The sequence below is a fragment of the Ostrinia furnacalis genome, unplaced genomic scaffold, assembly GCF_004193835.3.
Source record: "Ostrinia furnacalis isolate ACB-3 unplaced genomic scaffold, ASM419383v2 OfSCF2395, whole genome shotgun sequence".
Lineage (NCBI taxonomy): Eukaryota > Metazoa > Arthropoda > Insecta > Lepidoptera > Crambidae > Ostrinia > Ostrinia furnacalis.
In genome coordinates, this window is record NW_021132634.1 from 715,436 (window position 1) to 738,690 (window position 23,255).

Below are 23,255 nucleotides of genomic sequence, written 5' to 3' on the forward strand. Positions count from 1 at the left end.
TTAATTTATTCCGTAATAAACGGTGAATTTTGACCTGAATGTCTCCAACTTCCTCATTGACCCTAGAGCAATTCCAAGTATACCATCAATAAAAGCCTAATTAGAGTCATCAAACCTCTCAGTCATTCAATTAGAGCCATTAGAACTTCATAACTATGAGTTGTTTTCTATGTGTAAGCTGAGGACACGTGTCTCCAGCTGACACATCTGTATCTTCGTAAATATTTATGCTACGATAATGTATTATACCTCAAAAATTACAGTCGAATCCAAATAGTAGGCTTTCCACTTTTCAAGACTTTAGCTCAAATACTGTTAAAACCACGATCAAAAAACTATGTGCGAGCTGGAGTACCGTGTCTCCAGCTTACACATCTGTATCTTCGTAAATATTTAAGCTACATCAATGTTTTATATCTCATAAATTAAAGTCGAATAAAAAAAATTATTTGATCTTTAAAACGCAACTCTAACTTATACGGTTTTAATAATCCACCGTGTGTTACGTGTCACCAGCTTACACATACGTATCGGTTCGTAGTTCGAAAACGGTTCGAAATAAAGCTTTGAAAGAATTGAAGTCGGGTTTTTTTATTCGACTTTAATTTATGAGATATAAAACATTGATGTAGCTTAAATATTTACGAAGATACAGATGTGTAAGCTGGAGACACGGTACTCCAGCTCGCACATAGTTTTTTGATCGTGGTTTTAACAGTATTTGAGCTAAAGTCTTGAAAAGTGGAAAGCCTACTATTTGGATTCGACTGTAATTTCTGAGGTATAATACATTATCGTAGCATAAATATTTACGAAGATACAGATGTGTCAGCTGGAGACACGTGTCCTCAGCTTACACATAGAAAACAACTCATAGTTATGAAGTTCTAATGGCTCTAATTGAATGACTGAGAGGTTTGATGACTCTAATTAGGCTTTTATTGATGGTATACTTGGAATTGCTCTAGGGCCAATGAGGAAGTTGGAGACATTCAGGTGAATTTTGGGGCTTAACCATGAAGCTTAAGATAAAATGGAGGCCGCACTCCGAATACCTACTTGAAGCTCAACTTATGTATCACTATCTCGCTCTCTGTGGGCAGGCTCTCTCTTTCTAAATAAACAAAAAATATAAATTTGCTCAAAGTCAATGAAACTTAATGTAAAATCTTTATTTCTTGACATAGGTATCATTAAATGATAAGACAAGTGTAAATACTGGTAAAACGTTTTAGGAAGAAATTACTGTGAAAAATGTGAAAAATGTTTACAATGATCCAATGTCGGAAATCAGGAAATAAACACTTACGCGTGGAATCTTAAGTCATTTCCAGGACACCACGTACTACCGCAACCACGCACTACAAAATTTTCTTGTGATAAAACAATGATTATGTCCTGTATAAAATTTCAAACGAAATTAACTGCATAATAAACAAAATAGTAAACAACCGCCATGATGGGCCGGATTGGGCCGATGTTGCCACATGGTACCGATTTCCCAGGAATTGGGAGTGTAATTCCCTGATTCGCCAACACATTAAGCCTAAACGGCCGACAATTTTGTGATTTTTAATTTAACTAGATAATCGTAGTTCAAATATTTAATTATTTATTTGTTTAACTTCTGATTTGGTTAGTGAATTGGCTATTTCGAAGAATTTACTAGGAGATTTCAATAAGGAGATAGCATAGCAATACTACAGTCCACACTAAAAAGAGAGGTCGGCCCACAGAGAGCGAGATAGAGATAAGTAGGTATTTGACTCAAGTTGTTGTTTCAAGTGTGGCCTCCATTTTTATCTATAGCTTCATGGGCTTAACGTGACCTATGAAATACACGAATGCAAAATATCAAGTGCTGCAAATGCTGCAATCGCCTCACTAGTGTGAATCATGTGACTTGTGAGTGACAATGACATTGACAGCCAACTGATTTTGACATTGTCATGATGACATTTCATTGTGATTGATTTCATTTCATTCAAGCTTTTCAGAAATTATTGGTGAAAGGTTGCACAAACTAGTGTAATTTCAATTCAAATTCAAAATAGTTATTCACAAGTTTATAAAATGACTACTGAAATTAGCATCAGTGAAGTAAAAAAGCACAAAAGTAAGAAAAGTTTGTGGATGATAATTCACAACGATGTTTACGATGTCACAAAATTTTTGGAGGAGGTAAGAAATTTAAAGTTATGTATGTAGGTCAGTTCTAGTAAATTAACAGCAATATGTTTTGTTTTAAAAGTCCATAGTAAATAATAAATATCTATACATTCATTTACTTAGTGGCTGTACAGTGTAGTTTAAAAAATGACAATAGTATTATTAATGTAAGGTGTTTAAATATTAATTTCAGCACCCAGGAGGCGAAGATACATTATTAGAAAATGCTGGAAAAGACGGCACCCAGCCTTTTGAAGACGTTGGTCACAGTGAAGATGCTAGGTAAGTGCTAAATACAAAACTACATAGTTATGTTTAGGTACATAGTGTGTGCTTGCTTAAGATGTTAGATAATAAAGGTTGAATTATAGTCTAACAACATGTGTAATGTGTTGAAAAAATATTGTGGTCATGTATCTTTGATTTCAGAGAACTGTTGAAGAAATTTAAAATTGGGACCTTACCAGCAGCTGAAAAAAGAAAAGATGTTCCACAAAACTGGTAAGTTCTCACTTGTCTTTTTAGTTATTACAAGCTCAAATACTATTGCCACTAAGATTTGCTTTCAATGTTTATTTTGCAGTTGTAAAAAATGTTCACCTGCAAAGAGTTACAGGTTTTTCTGTAATTTATTATCTTTAGTTCTTAATTTACCGAATTATTCTTACTAACATACATACAAATATTATTTGTATAGGCTTTCTTAATTTGAAGTACCTAGGTAAGACCTGAGTAGCAGTAAGTCAGTGTAAATTATTTTGGATTTTTTCCAGCACTTTGATAACAAACTGCTGCAATGTTGGTTCAATAAACAGCACATCAATAATACTTAATAATATTTGTATAAGTGCAAGATTTGCTTAGTTTGATACTAGAGGTGCAGTGTAGTCCTAGGATATTTATTTATTTATCATTTCGATAAAAAATAGCATGTGTTATTATGATGCCACAGTTTTCAGCTTTATGTGCTGTTATCTGTACTGGTTTATGATTGTAATTAGTTTTTATTCTAACTAAGCTTAGTATGCTAGATAATATTATGTGTAAATGTAGGTACCTAGTTGTTATAAATGTTAGGTTACTTAGCAAGGGTAAATAGATAGTTGGTTTGTGGAGATTTTTGCTATCTTCTAGTTTCTAGCTAGTAATTGATAATATTTTAGGTAATACTTCTTACTTGATATTAGATGATATTATATCATTTTAATAATGTAATAAAACCATTTTTCAGTACTCCATGTCCCAGCTGCAATCTTGCAAGGTTACTATGACTAATTGTTAATTAAATTCATTCATACTTTATTTCAAAGAACATTCTTAAAATCTTTCTAATTGAATTGCAGCATTCCCAAAACTGAGTCAAAAACATGGAGAACATTTGATGGATCTTCCTGCAGGTTCTTTTTTTCTTTTTGTACTCACATAAAAGATTATTTGTTCTTTTTGTTGGTATTTCTTTTACATTATTTATTTTAACAATAGTCGAACAAGACATCCAAGATCTTCTTACAAAACACCGAAGACGCCAAAGGCAGAGAGGAGATGCGACGCTATTGTGGTCCCTACTGAAAGGTTCTTCATTTGCATTTATTTATGAAACCGATTAGTATACCTACCTCTACAGATTATACGGAGTCTTAGCAGTTAGTATTTGAATTGGTTTCCCTTCTTAAAGCTCAATCAAACTACAATGTGTATATTATAACATTGAAACTCTTTTTTAAAGCCCATACTGATAAATGTACCAATAGAAAAATATTGAAGGTAGTTTTCCTTTTCAAGGCGGCCGCGTGGGTTGCCATGCGGTAATGAAAGGTTCACAGTTTGCCTGCCACTTGTGAGTAGTTATAGTGAGGTAGCTAGAGTAAATTAACATGTAACATTTGTTTTAAGGAGAAGGAGGCCGCCGTCTCCTCCGCCAAGGTTTTAGTTTTCATTTGTTTTGTAGCCATTTTGGTGTAGCTTGTTGCGGGTAGATGGATCTTTGGCAGTCGCTTTTAGTGAAACCTTTATATGTATTTACAGATTTTAAATTGGGTCCGACGCAAAATGTGCACTACTAATTTACAACTAATTTTATAGAATCAAATTCTTCAGCCTGTACATTTGTTTAGAAAAGTGCGCATTTAAGTACACATTCTGCGTCAAGACACTCTAAATTGTTTTTATAGTGACTGTTAATATAGCAATTAATGCCAAGTTTAAATTAATTGGAATAAAGGAAGATCCATTTACTTGATATTTATAGACGTAATATGAATAGTTTCCTGTTCGATGACGTAATTTAATACATACTTATGTACGTAACTAGATAAGTAAGAATATTGACATTAATACGATGTAAATAAATGCGATAGTTTTAGCGACTTTATTTTAGGCAAATCGAATTGTATTCTTTTAACTTAAAATTATTAAGCAGCTAATTAACTAATAACTTTTATTTTTGGGTGACTGAAATGCCGTTATTAGCACGTTTTTGTGCTATTCGTTGCGAAACTTTCAATTTGTTTGGAATATAGTGCGAGCTGGAAGACGTAGCGTGGGCAGGCCTCCCACTAGGTGGACCGACGATCTGGTGAAGGTCGCGGGAAGTACCTGGATGCAAGCGGCGCAGGACCGGTCTTTGTGGAAATCCTTGGGGGAGGCCTTTGTCCAGCAGTGGACGTCTTTCGGCTGAAACGAACGAACGAACGAACGATAAGACCGCCCAAATTGTGATGTCTCTTTTTCTTTTATTATATCTTGTATTTCTTTCTTTTTATTTCGTGTGTTTTATAAAAAAAAAACTTAACTTCAAAAAGATGTCACAGTGCAGGATTTTGTATTTGTATCTTATAGTAATTTTCGTAGAGTATACAAATTTATCATGTCATTAATTAATATTGTCGCATAGTGAAGTGTATTAGATGCACTTACCGGTACCAAATATGTATAGCAATTACGTTACTTAATGTATAAAACTGTAAATAGTTATTATGTAAGTAAATACTTGTTTATTTTGTTTTGTGTAATAAATAAGTAGAAAATGAATTAATTTGCAAATAGGAAATCAATATCAGATTGCGATGTTAATCAAGTACGACGTACCTACAACCCGGTCAAGTTAACTGCGCACCTAACCTAATTATGTCAGTGTGTGCGTTCGCGCCGCATACGTATTAGCGCGCTCACATACAAACCGCGCCCGGTGCGTTTCTATGAAGATAACCTACTTATTTGTATTTACTCTGGTTGTAGTGACGTCACAGCTGCCAGATGCGCAGATAACTTGACCGGGTTGTATATAATTTCTAATAATGTATTTGGCCGTACTGATTATGGGAATTCGCCTATTTGCAAATTAATAGTATTGAAAGCCTTTGTTTGACTATTTTGTTTTTGTTTTCAGCAACACACTCAAATGGGCACTTCTCGCGTTGGCTGGGGCAATCATCATTGGTGTCGTACTAAAGAAAACCATGGGATAGAAACTGAAGAGTTGTGTAGGGGTCCAATCCAAAATGTTAGGGCTAAGTGTAAGCCACTGTGTAGAACTGTGTAATCCTGTAACTGAACCTGCGCTGACACGGCTTACTACTTATAACTATTTATACATGTTTTTATTATTTATATTATTACACTGTTATTGTAATTATTACACGGATTGAATTACTTCAATTGTAACTGAAACGTTTTAAATTCACGGATGAAACGAATTTGTCATAGTATATTTTTATACTTACTTTTTATTATCAACTAACTGTCTTTGGTAGAATACAGGGTGTACTTTTCTGTAGAAAACTTTAGTCGATAGTCGATAGTGAGCAATCACTACTATATTATTTGTTTTAATAAATCGATTCAGTTTTAATATTATGAAAGGATCTAACATTTCTAATACTTTCATCGTTTTTCTTTGAGTCAGGATTAAAATCGATTGCATTTTTTTCCTTTAAGGCNCGTGACTGAGAAAGTCGTGTGCGCGCGCAGGTTTGGTTGTGTATAATTATAACTTGAGGCATGTGTTGCTATTTATTCTAAAGCTGAGTGATTGGAGACTTGGAGTGTTTACTTATCGTAATTTTATTGTTAATATGTATTTAATACATTATTCCAATGTGGTATTTACTCTTTATATCCTTAACGAATTATGAGATTTGTGACGATTAGTTTACTTAAACATTACAAAGCAAACTCAAATAGTGAGTACAAATTTTATTTAATGTAAGATTTTTACTATTTATACACCTCTTTTAATGCTATTTAGATAGTATGGAGTAAATAGAAGATACTCAAATTATACAATAATTGATGTCCGTATTTAAGACAATAAAGCAAAGCTTTTAAAATATGGTCTTTTATTGCATGAAATTAAGTAGGTAAGCACCTACTTAGCCTCTTGATTTATGTTTTCACAAAAAAAATATACCATACTATAAAATACATTATAGTAATTCATTCAGTACCTTTAGACTAATAAATATGTAAATAAAAATGCAAAACCAAAATGTATGTTAACAACTGACTCATCATTAATTGCGCTACATTTGGAAATTATTATTGTTTTAGAACCTTTTGTACCCTTTGCACCACCGGCCTGCACCACTGGTGGTGCAAAGGGTATTTTTTAATCCCTTTTGCACCACCAATAGTGCCGCCCTACCATTAACTGTAAAACGATTATCTATAATCATATAATATTAATATTTTATAGAGGAAAGATTTGATTGTTTGTTTGTACTGAATAGGCTCCGAAACTACTGGACAGATTTGACAACATAACAAAATTAATAACAACTATTCATACCTACATACAACGAATAATATTCCTAAAGTACCAGGGCAACATAATCATAAAGGAGCTATATCAAATTCTTCTTGGTTGATCCGCGAAATAAACATGTATAAAATAGCTCCTTTATGGTTATGTTGCCCTGGTACTTTATTCGTTGTATGTAGGATGTAGGCCCGTGGTATCGTGGGTCTGAAGTTTATAGGCACTTGCACACACAAATTAAAACTTTTAGGTAGGTTTTGATTTATTTATAACAATTAAATTATTAAGTATTTTACAGTCTACTACTAGTTTTACAGTCGATGGTAGCACAGCACTATTTGTTGGTGGTGCAAGAGGGATTTCAAAATACCCTTTGCACCACCAGTGGTGCAGGCCAGTGGTGCAAAGGGTACAAAAGGGTTTTAGAAGGAATCTCACTATAATACCACGTTGCATTATTACGTAACTACAATACTGGTTATAAATGTCCTATTTTGTGACGCTAATAAAAAGGAACATTAAAATGTTTGAACTACTACAGTAATGAGCATAGACACGAGCGTTACGACGCTCACTGCGCATGAGTTGGCACCGGAATGTCCCCACTTGGTGGCGTGCATGACTGCGTGGTACACGTAGTGCTGCTCGTGCACGTTGTGGAACAGGTGCGCGTGCGGCCCTGGAAGTGTTCAATAGGCTAGTTTCCTAAAAAAAATTTTTTAGTCCGTCATGTTTAATATCAAAAAATATTGGACACATATTTTTATTTGTCAATCTAACAAATAATTACATAGTTATGGTGCGTTGAAGTTCCGCACGACGTCACAACGTGCGGCACTTTTATGCAAGCATTGACGTCACGGGCCTCTTCTTATGAACTTTGGCGCGCTTTATCTCTTTAAATTAATAAATTTTCATTAGTTTGAAAAAGTGAGAAATACGTGTAGAGTATTTTTTGATAAGTTAACTGACGGACTAATTAAAACTTGCTTTTTGACCCAGGAAACATCCCTATTATGATATAGTCACCAGCACTTCTACCTACCTATTTTTTTTTTACAAAATAACAGCTATTTATTACATTGCAACTACCTAAATAAGATTAGGCAACGTGTTTGTTTACATTAACTTGCCGCGGCCGTCTGAACAAAAACATTTCTGTTTAGCGAAGAAATAGTGGTAGGTTACAACAACCCACTTCTTTTTCAGCACCTACTACGCTTTTCTACTGGTTCGAGCACGAGGACATAGGAATTTATTATTTCTTGTTATCCTAACATTCAGTAGCCTTATATCTTATCTGCAGAACTAGTGAACGAATGCTACATTCCTAAGCAAGAATTAATAAAGAAAATTGTTTCATTTCTTCTAAGCTATTTTGTTGTTTTTCACTTAGAAAAGTAAGAACAATATGGGATTACCTCTAGCATAAATAGCCACATCACCACCTCCGTGGATGTTCTCCACGCCGCGTATGGCAGCGATCTGGTGGTAGTCCATGCTCTCTGTGTCATCAAGTGACGGTTCTCGTCGCATCACCGTTGTCTCATTGTCTACGGTCTTCGCATAGAACTGGAAAGCGTCTGGGCCTCCAACGCCGTAGGACAACGTTGTGTAGTTAACGCCGTCATAGGGCGATGGTTGAGCGATTCCTTAAAGAAATGTTGAAATTACTGTAGATTGTTATAGGTAGTAAGCATTTTCTTGTTCCTTTGTGTCTTGTCTAGCTACTAGGAAGGTAAGAACGTTGGTCTTCTTCGGCCGTGCCATTATAGGTAGGTACGTTAGCCTTATGCTAGGAAAACTTATCTAATTTGAGAAAGGATTGGAGAAAGGGCGCTGCTGAACTTCTTTTATTCCGTGGGTTGCAACTTTTACTCAACAATATCCTTGAATACCCACCAAAAACACTAGTGCCTCTGTCGGGATAGCCATTTATTGACAGCGTGTGCGTGTGGTCACTGGTGACTATCAGCAATGTGTCCTCCTCGTCAATCATGCTCATGGCCAAAGCGACAGCCTCCTCCATCGCTGCTGACTCGTTCACGGCGACTTTGGCGCGCCCGCGGTGGTGAGCCATGTCTATGTTACCGCCTTCTACCTTGAGGATAAGTATTATTTAGTGAGAACTCTGAAATAGTGGCACAATCATTAGAAACAATTTTCGAAAATACAGACCATAAGAAAATATCCATCGCTATTTCTTCTCAAAACTTTTATCGCCGCTTCCACCATGTCAGAAATGGTGGGCATACCCTCAGGCCCTTTGTCTTTTTGGTACTCGTATTCCATGTGGCTGTCCGCAAATATTCCTGGAAAAATTATATTTTAGTCATCACAAAGAAATCTCTTACAAATGCTTGCTTAGGTTATAGGTCTACTTACCCATAAGGTAATCGGTCTCGTTTTCGTTAAAATTCTGAAGTTCCCCGTTATTCATGACAACGCTGTACTTAAGTCCTCGGGACTCCTTGTCCTTCTTGTACTCTTCTATCAAATTTCGTCCGTCTACTCTTGCACAGTCCCAAGCATTAGTTGAGCCATTCGACGATGCGACCAGGGTGTTTCTGCCACCGCCTAATATTACCTGAAAATAAAGAGTTATTTCAAAACCTTAGAGTGGAAATTCTAAGTGGTTTTGTTTGTAGGTAACCAAGTACCTAGTCGACTTTCTGTAAACTTTTTCGTGACCGAATTAAAGTTGAAATTGACTTCTTCTATCTTGTCATTTCACTGGCTCGAAGTAAGAATACCTAACACCTCTGAAAGACCTACATAGAATTATAAATAACTTGAAAAAATCGAACTGCCTAAGGCAGTTCGATTTTTTCAAGTTATTTATAATTTTCAAATTAGTTTGAGATGCGACTCTAAACGCTAAAAATTTAATGACCTACATAGAGTTTGAAGTTCAACTGTTCTAAGTAGTTCTTCAAAAGAACTACGTTTTAGTGCTCGGTGATCATCAACTTACGTTCAAATTCCTTCCTGGCTCATCCTCGACAAGCTGTCTGGCGATGTCCTTGCACTCCTTGGCAGTTTCGGGTATGAACGCGTCGCACTCCCACACTCGGTCTGCGCTGTGAGCGTACAGGGGACTGGGTGTCGCATGGGTCACCCTCATTGTTGTCACGAAGCCTGGAAATGGTGAAGCAGGTACTTTTAGGGTCATTGCACATAAGCCCAAATGGCACAAAGATTAGGTATGTATTGAAGTACCTTTATAATAAAGATTTTATCTCCTACTAGGAGAATGATAAAAATCTTACAGGTTCATTAGTTCATTAGTGTGGATAAATCGACTCAACGTTTGAGTAGTGGTTTCCTATCCAAATTCGTTCGTTTCAGGTTTCAGCCAAAATAAATGACGCACATCCTATCGACAGGCAAATAGTAGGTATATTTATAATTTATCGCATATTATATTAGTAGGATTTATTTCGACAACCAACAAGAAAATCATGAACAAGGAAATAAATAATTAAACTACCTATAAATGGGTTAATTTTAAGTATTGTAATCTTGAGGATTAAGTCATAATTAAATATAGTTCAAATAAGCTTATGCCTGAAATAATATTGTGTTTATATTTTCAAAATTTCGATTCGTAGGTAGGTACCGTAATGTAATCATTTACACATACCTAAGTAGGTAGGAAAGTACCTAATTATCTGAACTACCTGTAAGACATTTAAATTGGCTCTACTCGTATCCCTTTTTTTGTCGCGGAGGAAATGCTTTATTTTTAGGGTGGGTATGTAATTGGGATAGATTCAAAAGCAATAATTTGCAATGCCTGTCTCTAAAAAAGAATCCAATGAACCTCACCAGCAGCCTTTCCGTCCGCCAGTGCTGCGGCCGCCAATGACGTCAGCCTGGCCTCTGGCAGGAGAGACCTGGCGCAGTCCTGCTTCATCACCGAGGCGTCCACTCCAACGGTATCCTTGTTGATCTTCACTCCAGTGAAGAGTGCGGTTGCAGTACATGCAGAGTCCGGCACCATTTTGTCTGCTGAGTATGTCTGCAAGAGTTTTCATAAGAATAATGAGACCATAGTCATAGTCATAAAATTGCATCATGTTGGTACATACCCAGTGGCGGATTTACAGTTTTGCCGCCCGTAGGTTAGGGTGGGGTGGGGTTGGATCTTTATTTAACTTTTATCTACTGAAATCGAGTAAGCGTCATCTGAAATCTGCCACCCCTAGGCCGTGGCCTATACGGCCTATTGACAGATCCAGGACTGTACATACCTAAATACCTATTCATCATCAACAGGTAATTTAGTTTTCACTGCATAAACAGTATAAACACTATCCTCTCTAATTTACCAGAGGCAAATAAAGGGATTTGCCCTACATTCCCCACACTGGGTTTATCTAATGATGTTTGCATAGGTATTTTCTCACTTAGTCGCCTCTTACGTCATCCAAGGGAAACAGGGGTTGGTCCTACTCGTAGTTTTTTCTGCCGGAACCACACGGCTATTTAACTTTGATTAAACGAATCACAAATACATGCCAACCACTAAATGTAGAGCATCTTTTACGTTACTTTAAAATCTATTAAGTCTTTTAACTTCCAGATGCGCAATCTCAAAACGTTCAAATGTCTGGACGGACTAAATGTTTAAAAACTCGTAGTCAAACCTTCAAAAGTCCTATATGTGGAAACTTCTCATACACGAGCCTGTGTGATTCTCCGCCCTTATACATCCTGGTGGCCGTGACGGTGTTGGGCCCCATGCCGTCTCCCACGAAGACGATCACATTCTTGGCAGTCCGGGTGTTCCATTTCAACTGAAGAGCCTCCTCCAGTTCCTGCTTTGCCAAGTCCTTCCAATACTGCTGATCTAGCATTAGAATACGAGTAAGATTAATTTGTAATGCGTTCGATATCTCTAGATATTTTTAACCGACTTCTACAAAAGGAGGAGGTGCTGAATTTGGTTGGTTTGTTTTTTATTTTATAGGGCGTAGCTTCATAGCAACAGCTCGTTAGGCCAATTCCCACCAAAATGGGGAGAAGAGGGAGACGAGAGATGTGTTTTGAATTAACCATCTCCCTCGACGTTTTGGTGGAAACTGGGCTTTATAGCAATACTTTTGTAAGTAATTGTACCTATTTTTTGGATTTTAAAGCAATATTATTTTTTGCTAAGCCTTAAGTAGGTAATATTATTAACTTGCAGTTGAGACAGTTTGCGGGCGCCCTTGAGACGACCTGTCTCCATTTGCAGACCGTAAAATTTACAAATAATATGCAAACAATATGATAATTATAATGCAATTTGTAACTTTTGTTGTTAAACAGATTTCGTTATCTTGTTTAATCGCGGATTAGTTCCGAATAAAGATTATCGTTAGTTTAATCTCAGATTGTAACGGAAACGCTTACTTATTTCAGAGATAAATAACACATAAATAATTTTTAACTGTCTGACGATTTTAAACAATGAATTAACGTTAGCTGAAAATAGGCAAGTGTCTATACAAATAAACTAAGTTTGCAGAAAGTTTTTGCGTCGTCAGTTATGTTGCGCGGCTATCAATCAACCTATACTGAAATAAAACACTGTGTTGACTGACTGACTAACAGATGTTAGTTCACTAAAATTAATGGAGGTTAGAGAATAGATTTAAGTGTCCTTCATAAAAAATACATTCCATATGGGATATTTTTCAAATAACAGCTTCTTGCAAAGAACATTTCCAGTCCAATCTGTGACAAGTAAGTCTTTCCATTAACAATTTTAAAGTACATAATATAAAACTGGATATTTGATCAGACAACGTCATATACAGATGAAGTCGCCGTTAGTCTTGGCATTCTCCACCACTCAACTGTACGACATCAAAAATGCATGTTGCATGATAAAAGTATTCCACCTTCTTGATAAGTAATTAAACCGGTTTTCCTCATCATCTTATCAATAAAATAAACACTGCAGCGACTGATTACCAACAAAAAATACATTTTCAGCAAGTGTCTCAATGTCAACAACTCTCAATAACATCTACGAGTTTGTATGTTTAGACACTTTATATTGTTCAATAAACAAGGACTGATCGATTATACCACGTGCCGGTTACAACCACGCGTAAAAAAACTTTCGTAAATAATTTTATCGTTATTTCTATATCAAAAATAACCTTGACTATCAGTGAATGCGTAGTATAACTTTCATTATAAGTAGTGTCAATGTTTTATTTAAAAAATCACTCACCAGTCCGAAGAGAATCAGCTGCTCGGAAAATAAAGAGCGCAAAGGTTACCACTGAATAGGAGCGCATAGTGAATACTGCGGAACACGCGACCGCCGGCATGCGTGCGCGCCGGTCGTGGCTTTGATTGGGTGGACGTAGGGCTGTCTACTAAGTCGGTATTACGGTAGAATATTTTTTTATGATTTAGGAATGAAATTTAAAAGATAGAAAGAGAAAAAAATATGATGATGTATAGATTTTCAATAATATTCTGTAAGTCTATTTTTTGCAATAAAATACTTGGTATTTTTTTGTTATAAAATAACTCGTAATCAGTCATCAAAACCATGGAATTTGTTAGCGGAAATCCGTCATAAAAATGGAAAATCCAATCTATTACATTAAATTACAATTTATAATAAATCTTTGTATATGACTTAAAAGTAACTACAACATAAAAAGAATTACCTATTAATGTGGGATGAAAAGAAAATAGAATATACTACGAGCTTAGGTGTCAGCCCTACTCGTGGTTTACACCCGTTCATTCATTCTATGATGAAACAAACGTTTTGTCTTGTTTCGTTGAACGTGTGAAAAAACTGAATGACGAATGTACTAGGAGGTGATTTTGTGCTCGTTGAGAACTATTTAAAGCAGGGTTAAATCAATTTGTTAATTCATCTCTGGCTATCAAACTTTTTATGTTTGTTTTAATGTTTGAAACGCCAACTTTACTGTCAGGGTCAGGCAAAGTTTTAAACTTTTAGTGAGCTGTAAAGTTCTAGCCGCCAATTATGTAAAATAGTGCACGATTAACATAAAATTCATTTAAGATCGGTAAGCAGATAGTAGGTACCTACATAATATTAAAGGTTCGGCCAAACCAACGCGATCACACGCGATCAGCCGACGTGCAGCGATGGCGATCAATGCATTAAGTCTGGTCGCCATCGCTGCACGCGGCTGATCGCGTGTGATCGCGTTNTACTTGCCAACAGTCAACAGTCTTGAGAATCGAGATCTAACCGAAACATGGACGTTGGACAAGCTTCGTTTTGTCCATTATCATCCGAAAGCCTACCTGTTGGGAGACTCGATTAAAGTCTTCGAGCATTGTGCCAAGGTCTTCAAGCGATTCTGCCATGACCACAATATCGTCAGCAAACCGCAGCTGAGTGATGTATTTGCCAATAATAGGTATTTATGCCGAATACTTTCCATTCAAGGAGCTTGAAAGCATCTTCTAATTCAGAGGTCAACGGTTTCGGAGATATAACATCTCCCTACCTCACGCCTCGCCGCAGAGGAATCACCCTTGTGCTTTGCTCCTGTACTCGGACCGACATGGTAGCGTTTCTGTACAGGCATTTCAGCACTTCGATATACCAATAGTCTGAGAGACTGCAGCACTGCTTAAGTCTCGATCGAATCAAAGNTTCTAGCCGCCAATTATGTAAAATAGTGCACGATTAACATAAAATTCATTTAAGATCGGTAAGCAGATAGTAGGTACCTACATAATATTAAAGGTTCGGCCAAACCAACGCGATCACACGCGATCAGCCGACGTGCAGCGATGGCGATCAATGCATTAAGTCTGGTCGCCATCGCTGCACGCGGCTGATCGCGTGTGATCGCGTTGGTTTGGCCGAACCTTAAGTATTATTATATTTGCGATAATGGCACAACGTTTATCACGATGAAAACATTGTTTTAAGAAGCATAAAAGATATTAATATACTTTTAGTATAAGTCACAAAATATCGTGATATTTATCACTGCTAACATAACTAAAATCTACACGAATAGCAGATACGGTTAAAGTATCAAAAGATCATTCCCCTAACTTCTTAACTAATGGCATGAAATTGCCCCAGAGACTAAAGAAAAAGCGAAAAACACCTCCAAAACTAGCAGATAAACTATGAAAGTAGGTAACAAGAATAGTATCAATTTAGGTCATAGCCCTGAGCCTACAGGGCGCACCCACGCGCCCCGAGGGGCGAGAAGCGCGCCCGAGTGATATTGATCGCCCCAGCATCCACTGCGCAAGGTCGCTGCAATCCTGGTTAAGATGAAGATCTTCCGAATCCACTATATTCGCAATGTCCTGTCTTGTTTTCTGAATTATTTTATAGAGATACATAATAATATCGAGCCTTTACCGCCATTTTAGCGCAACCGACAAAAACCAAATTTTACAGGAGAAGGTTTTTTTTAAATATTTTTAATCAGAAGTGTGCTAAGAACAAGAAAAATGACATACGTTAATGATTTTTAGAGATTAAGGGCTGATTTTTCAATCGTCGGATAACTTTTAACTGAAGAATAACCTTGTCATTTTGACATATTTCCCATACTAAAACTGTCTATGTGCCAAACTTAATCTTCAGTTAAAAGTTATCTAACGATTGAAAAATCGGCCCTTAAATATATGACTGAAAATAAAACAAAAATAATGAGTATTTATGCCATTTATGGCGCATACAATATTTTTGCTGTCACAGTCTATAGATATTCGGGCGTTTACGATAACATTACCTATCAAAATTACTATGTCCAAGAAATTATAATTGTTAAATAAATAGGCATTTTAAAAGGTTTTTAAATGAAATATCCACATAATAATCAAAAATTATTTATTCATGAGAAATTTCTTCTTGTACAAATCAATTAACACCACTTATTCAACCACTTATTGCATNTACTTGAATATTCGAATACATGTTAATTTACTATTCATAAAGATTTATTTAATAAAGATTTATTTATTATTTATTTATTTATTCGAATAATAATTTGAAATTAAAAATTCGAATATTCGATTGCAATCTCTAATTGCATCAGAACTTTTGCTGATATAAACAACAGTGGGTCTAGACAAAGTGCAAATTATAATCGCAAACCAGTCGAAAAGTGGTCGAAAAGCCCCTTTTTTGTATGGAGTTTTGACGGATTCGATTTTCGATTCGATCAAAAAATGCGTTTTGTCTAGGGGGGCAGGTTTGTTTATTAGTAAACGCCTACAGTGAAGCGCTAATGTCGCTTGCGATAACAAGTGCGGTCGCTTGCGATAAAATGCATGTGTCGCTTACGTTAAGTTTTAGAAAAAATGTGTATTCACGATAATTTTAGCACTTGCTGTAACTTTGTAACGGTTTGTTTTTGGCGGGAAACACCAACAGGGATGGGTCCGTTACGGTTTAAAATACTAGAATCAATAAAAAACGGTTTTTTGACAAAAGTGTCGCTTACGATAATTTGGCGGTAAAGGCTCGATATGTACTTACTTACATGGGTACATAATTTAATATTATAACTGGCTTATAAGACAAAAGAAAGAAAAGATACCAAAAATTGTATACATAGTATTGTATACATAGTTCATAGTAGCCAAAACGACAGAAAATTCTCATGTTTTTGATATTTGCTTCCACAACAAAGGTAGTATCATACATTAACTAGTGCTGAAACTGAAATAAATCCACTGTGGCTTGTATTCAGGTATAAAAACTGACTTAGAACTGAAACTGAAACGGATCCACTTCAGTTTCTTATGTAGCTTACATTTAGGTTTCAGGAATTTTCAAAGACGTTCGCCTCTCGCCCTAAATATTGCTTTCAAAACCATTTATGTACTAAAATAACATGTCATAGGAGTTTCAATCGATTGGACTTCAAGTTAAAGAAGTTCTTTTTAACTATTCAACATCGAGGGAGGCTTCTCCTTAAATATTCGTAGACTTCAATCAAAGTTATCCTTACAGGCTGAAGTTGCCCCTTTTACAATGGTTTCGCGGAATTACTATGTATTAAAATGATATTATACAACTGTACCAATTTAAGTGTGTGCTGAAATCGAGCCAGTTGGCAATTTGTGTTGTGAATCGATCAATTATAATTAAGTATGCTACGTATTGTTAGGAATGCCTCTCATTCAGTAATTTCGTGATTCACTTAAGGTTCTCGTTCAAGTGTTCAGTGTTGGTTATAAGTTCAAAGTGTGTGTTGCTTAGGTTTTCCTGAAAAAATCTCCTCTTTTAAAAGGTATGTATTCACGAATTTCAGAGAAAAACTTATATATTTAGTGAAGTTTTTGACAAGTAGAATATTATTCTCTAACATTGTGTTCCTATATTTCAGGCAAGAATGGAGCTCCCCGTGTTGGATAAGTTTTGCTTCGTATTCGGCTTAAAAACAGGATGCATTACTATGGGCATATTAAATTCAGTGAGTATTTTTAATTATTTGAAAGGTTAAACATTTTAAAGGTCTCGTTTTCTTGCAATCACAAATTTTATAGGTGCTTTACTTATTTATTGGTTGATGGATGATAGAATGAAAGTTAGTTACATGTTGGAATATTTGTAAGAACACTCTACATTTTTTAACTACAGTTACTTTATAAATAGAACACGTGGTTTAGTTAATAGTTGTTGGTGGTCGGGTGGCTTAATATTAGTTTAAAATTCTTGAGATTGCCATCACCACTGAAATTCACTAAAAAACTAAAGTACAGTTTCTAATCTTCAGTGAGAGTCATTACGTTTTAATTGGGACGTGGTCTGGGATCTTTAATGGACCTATAATGGTCTGCTAATTACATTATATTTCTAGTGTCATTAATAACAAATTGCGAGACATACTAGCCTGAGCAGTAAATCTAATTCATCTTAAATCCATGTGACGACCATGCCTCACATTTTGACTAAGGTGTAGAGTTTGTGTAGTTAGGGCATGCAGATTTAGATCCTATAATAGAGTTAGAAGCTTGTCTCTACTAAAATATGATCACTTTTTCACAATGCGAGTCATATGGTCTTGTCTTGGCAACATTTTACGTGACAATGAATTTAGTGGGATGACTATATTTAGAAGCCAGAGACCTAAGGTCTTCGAATATCACACTTAGATCTCAATGCACCCTTCCAGATCTTTACGTTCACGTTAGCCATAATCCTGATAACCTTCGCGGTGGACATCAAGGAGGCGTCGGAGGCGGCCAGCAAGCGGGACGGCAGCGACGCGACAATGTCGTCCGTGGTCTACACCATCGTCGTGCTACTTGTCGTGCTGTTGTTCGTGAAGTTCGTGCTAGATATGGTCTTCGTGTTTGCGGTTTATAAGGTAAGTTCCCACGCATTGTATATTTTGGATTAGCAATGGAGGAAGCACGCGTATTGGGTCTTGACACTGGATTACCTAACTTAAAATCTAGTTTTTATACAAGCAACTTTATAGACCTCTGATATGACTGTCAATTTCGAATTTACGTACTTTCTAAATTATGAGATCACTAGGCTTATTAGAATACCCTACCCTAAGTATGCTTTATAAACTTGGTACCAGCACACGCCTAAAAGTGTCCCTTGAAAGTTAAATTCAGGACCGACCTAATTTCCTCTGTACTATACACAAGTACTACTTACTTAAGCACTCTTCAGAAGGGTTGAAACATTGTTAAACAAATAAATAAATAAATACTGAGGACTTACCTTATCCCATCGCTTTTCAGGAGAAATGCGGCATCATGAAGAAGTACTGCATCTTCTGGATCGTGTTTCTGGTGCTATTCATCATTGGCTTCCTCAAGAGCCTGTTCCACATGGACGCGGGGAATGTGATTGCCCAGATCCTGTTCTTGGGTAAGTTCATAGTATCAGTATACTTTAGTTAACAAAAGCTTTAAGTTTCACCAGTTTCACACGCATAATGGCCAAGAGGTTTAGTGCGATTGCCCTGCTAAAGTAACATACTGTGGGGATTGGAAAAGAGATGTTGTGTTTTTCAGAAAACTTAAGGCTATTTTACAATATTGAAATAATTGCTGAAAGTTGTACATATTTTCATAGTCGATCGATTAAAACATGCACAAACTTGAGGCTTGTGGATTTTGTGCATGTTACAGTCAGATTTTCCCTAATTTCACCACAAGAAAATTACGGTTAGTTCTATAACATGCTGTAAAGCGATATGTTACTAGTCAGAGGAATTTCTTCAATGTTTCTTTGAAGATGTTTTAGATAGTATTTTTATTTTTTGTGTTGCATTGGTGCATTGCATAAATTGCATTCCACTTTTAATGTATTAATTTCATACTTCTTTCAGCTGAAAACATTTACTACATCGTCGTGATACGAAGCTACCTGATATCAATCAACGAAGACGGTGTTCTTTAAAGAGTTTTTATAATATTCGATTTATTGATCGCGTTACGTTAATCGAATTTTGCATTTTATTAACTCTTTTATAATTTTACGGAGTATTTAATCAAGTTCCTTTATATTCGTAATTTTTACGTATTTTGTGAAGTTGTTATTGCGATTATTGCCAGTTAAAATATACAATCGATTAATTTTAATTCTTAAGACAAAATAGATACCAAGTTACCGCGAATGAATTGAATGATTATGAAACTATACATTTTTATAGGTCGAACAAAACTTAAGCCACCATTTGCAATAGGTATTTTTACGGCATAAAGACAAATCTGTCGACATTTTCCATATTAAATGCGTCGTTGCTATTAAGTCACAACGAAACAGACCAACGTAAGCTTAAACATAATAAATTATTACTTGGAAAACCCTCCTTTATGCACCTGGGTTATAAGCTAGAACTAGAGACCTTCCATCGCAAAGGTGTTCGATCCATTTTAAGTAATGATCTTGTAAAAGATTTTGTAACTAGAATTATCGTGCATTTATATCGGTGTTTACTTAAATTAGTTTGTTGAATCATGTTTAGATAGAAGTATTTATCAAATTAGTTTCGTGTATAGAAAATTTATACTGTTATAATATTAATAGATTTTGAATCCAATATCCATTTCATATTTGTAATATTATAATCAAATCAAATATTGGATAATAGTTGTAGTAAGTGCCATATCAATGATGTTATTTAGTTTTGTGATTGTATTGTATTAAATGCCAAAGAAGAGAATCAGCCTATCGTTTTAACAGCTCGATAGGTTTGCAATGGTTAAATTGTTAAATTATCAAATGATTTAAGGACCAAAAGAAATAGGTAAAACGTCAACGAGCTTGATTGGCAAAGGAATGTTTATTATACAAGAATGAAAGGAGCTAGGACCACTAATACGAGAAGTTGGACACACGATGTGTTTGCTTCAAAATGAACTTTTGAATAGGTGCTCGTATTTTGGAATGCTGACACTGTTAAGTCCGATTTATGAATTGAAGAATACGTCCGTGGATCATTGTATTGTTATTTTGCTTAGTATTATGAAACGCCGACTAAAGCCAACTCCCGCGCCAGTTGAATCCGGGAATCAAGGAAGCAATGTAGAGCTTATTTAGTGATCCAGGTTATCTTTGTGACATTTCATGATGAGTTTATTGTCATAATGTCACCTGCTGGCAAATACCTATTTATTATAATAGCAGATAACTATAGTTCTACTTTAAACTCAAAATAGGGAAAAAGTATCATTAGTGTCGATCGAGATTACGGGGACAGTTAAACCATTTTATGGATCATAAACACGACGTCAGCCTGAGGCGATCCAATAAGCTAACCCGACATAGGCATAATAAAAATAGAGACAACATGTAGGTAATGAATGATTTACCTAAATAGAAAAATCCAAAGAAATACAACCAATTGTAATGGATTGTCTCTATGTAGGTACATTAGTGTTGTTTTAGTTAACTAATAATGTTAGTGTACATGTTTCCAATCCAATCCCATTGACGTAATCGTGGATTGGCTTATTGGGTTGTGTCAGGGATTGGTGTCATGAAAATGGTCCAAGAGACTAGTTTTTATTAGCTCCAAGATTACCGGATTCAATTAGCACCGATTGTAAGTTTAGATAATCATATTTTCTTACGTAAATATAAATTCAGGTTGTGAAATAATTTTGGCTATGTATTGATTCAGTCAGATGCATTGTATAAATGTAAAAATAATGTGGTAGATCATTTGACATAAAATTAGAGACTTGTCTTCCATTAAGTAGTAATAAGTAAACATCATTGTTTCTCTCATTTTGAATGACTTAGGCATGAACTGCTATTTTATTAGGCAATGCATTTGTCTTGCAATGTTTTGCATGAGCTTTCTATGAATGAAGATATCAGAAAGTTTTGTTTTACCTAAATATCAACGAAATATAAGCCAATACAACTGGCCATTATCAAAATATGAATGTTGCATTATTACCAGCTATTTTACATATCTTAAAAATGTTTGTGATATGATCGCATCTCTTATCTTTTCATAGTTTAATAGTGTTCACTACATTTAAAGAAGATTTATATGGATTTTTAAAGTTACTAAAATAATATCAAAGTCTCTGTCCTATCTTAAATCGACTCTGAAACTAAATTATATCAGGACGTACCTAATATTTTTGGCGAAAAGTCAAATAATTTATAATAATATTATTATACATATTTGAAATAGCAACGATTGTACCTACTAATTAGTCCAGTCAATGAATTCTGATACCTAAAGAACCGTTTGAGGTATATTTATGAAATTTGAAGTTGATGTTTATTTTGCAAGTCTCAACCCATGAGCCAAATTTGAAGTGTTAATGCACAGTACTTTTTGAGTGAAGAGGAGTCAAAAGTGGCTTCAATTGGCTCGTCTAAATATACGCATGGTGCAGTCCCCTCCCTGGAACTAGGCTTAACATACTCCCGCATGTCTAGAATATTAGCTCAATGTTGATTTAGTCGATTTTCTCCTGATGGAAACATGTAAGACAAAAATAAAATTTCCAATATTACAGACCTTGTAGAGCAGTTGCCGCGAAAACTATACAAGATATAGAAAAACTTGACTATCTCGCCTGTAGCAAATTGAATAAGCTTTTTTTGGTTCATAGTAGTCATGTCATGTCACTAGGACGCATAGTTTCCGAGGATTAAGCGAAAAACCGAAAAGTGGTACCTTTAAACCCCCCTCTCCCCGCCGGCTTAAGGGCTAAGGGTGGGGACTTTTGCTATGTTCACCTCCTAACTAGTCTAAATAAAGTCCCGAAGTCAAAAATTTTGTTTCACGGATTTCCATCTATAATGCTTTACTGACTGGACTAAATATCATATTATAGCCTGACCAGGAACATAAAAACCCTGGCATAGAGGCGCGTCGATTGCATTTGATAGTGCAACACTGAGTACAGTCGTACCTGTGTTAAATTAATAGCCTAACTTTATGTATCAGGATTCAGGATTACGGGCTTATTTGATATTTTCATAAATTAACGAAAAAATATTATTATAGGTAACCTGGTTTAAATAAATTAAATGAAACCATCAATCGAGCTAGTAGGATTTATTTTATTATTCATCAATAATCAAATTCAGAACTTGAATATTAAACTGCAATGTCTGCTCATGAACGCTTCAAACTCGGTACTTCTTTCCCAATTCCATAAAATTCAACACTTACAAAGTGACAAAAATCTTTAAAATAGGTAGTTGAAACAAACCACAGCTCATTTTCATAGTGGACTGTACTATACGATAAACATGTCAGTCAATTTGACAACCTTTGTCGGAAACATTATTCAATGAAAATATTGTCGAACCCTTATTATTTCTCTTCGACAAATACTTTAACACATAGTGAACCACTTTACTTTCACGACTATAAAAAGATTTTAGCAATATAATTCACAAAATCAATTGCGCACATTTAAAATAAAGTTTGTTTACACTTTGACAGAAATAGACTGACATGTTAGGTGACATTTCAATGAAGTTTTTAGTTACTGTTGCCATTAAAAGAAATTAGTACCATTCGTTTTCCGCAACATGGCGAGGGTTTTTATGTTCCTGGTCAGGCTATATTATAGTATTACTTCGCAGTTTTAGAACTAGTTAAAATACTGTGGTTACGTCGATGGTTGGTTCTTAATGCATTGTGTCTTGGTAATATTGAATTAGGCTATTGGCTACCAATTATTTTATAATGATAAAATAAATCATCATATTATGCAGTTGAACAAAAGATTCAGTTTTATTAAGGACAAAAACAATTTTTGAAAACATAGGGACAACTTTAAAGATTTTTCCTTGTAAAAAAAATAAAAATGATATTTCAATTTTGAAATGGACGGAAAAAATACATTTTTTATGAGCCCTTTG

The 23,255-nt window shown here is 35.4% G+C and overlaps 4 protein-coding genes across 5 annotated transcripts; 3 read left to right on the top strand and 1 right to left on the bottom strand.

The window, feature by feature from the left end:
• The first annotated feature begins 1,960 nt into the window (after positions 1-1,960).
• Positions 1,961-6,470, top strand: LOC114355363 (cytochrome b5). The gene is made up of 4 exons (XM_028308162.1): positions 1,961-2,181; positions 2,363-2,451; positions 2,599-2,670; positions 5,558-6,470. The coding sequence occupies exons 1-4, from the start codon at positions 2,074-2,076 to the stop codon at positions 5,634-5,636; spliced, it is 348 nt and encodes a 115-aa protein (XP_028163963.1). The 5' UTR covers positions 1,961-2,073; the 3' UTR covers positions 5,637-6,470.
• On the top strand, positions 2,683-4,694 carry LOC114355364 (uncharacterized). Of its 2 annotated transcripts, none has more exons than XM_028308163.1 (4): positions 2,683-3,430; positions 3,513-3,566; positions 3,652-3,741; positions 3,952-4,694. In XM_028308163.1, the coding sequence occupies exons 1-4, from the start codon at positions 3,357-3,359 to the stop codon at positions 4,040-4,042; spliced, it is 309 nt and encodes a 102-aa protein (XP_028163964.1). In that variant the 5' UTR covers positions 2,683-3,356; the 3' UTR covers positions 4,043-4,694. The 2 variants fall into 2 exon arrangements, with proteins under 2 accessions (XP_028163964.1, XP_028163965.1); XM_028308164.1 differs by having other exon boundaries at positions 4,063-4,694.
• LOC114355362 (Alkaline phosphatase 12) lies at positions 6,374-13,258 on the bottom strand. The gene is made up of 10 exons (XM_028308161.1): positions 13,152-13,258; positions 11,575-11,777; positions 10,754-10,946; positions 9,900-10,063; positions 9,311-9,512; positions 9,104-9,237; positions 8,828-9,026; positions 8,347-8,577; positions 7,354-7,604; positions 6,374-6,719 (listed from the first exon to the last, which is right to left on the bottom strand). Exons 1-9 carry the CDS (start codon positions 13,249-13,251, stop codon positions 7,444-7,446), a joined length of 1,587 nt encoding a protein of 528 aa, XP_028163962.1. The 5' UTR covers positions 13,252-13,258; the 3' UTR covers positions 6,374-6,719; positions 7,354-7,443.
• Positions 13,259-17,274: 4,016 nt separating this feature from the next.
• LOC114355386 (uncharacterized) lies at positions 17,275-19,745 on the top strand (the record flags this gene model as incomplete). The annotated part of the gene is made up of 4 exons (XM_028308209.1): positions 17,275-17,364; positions 18,067-18,261; positions 18,650-18,779; positions 19,243-19,745. Coding segments are annotated over 4 exons (486 nt in total), but the record flags the coding sequence as incomplete, so codon positions are not given.
• Positions 19,746-23,255: the final 3,510 nt, after the last annotated feature.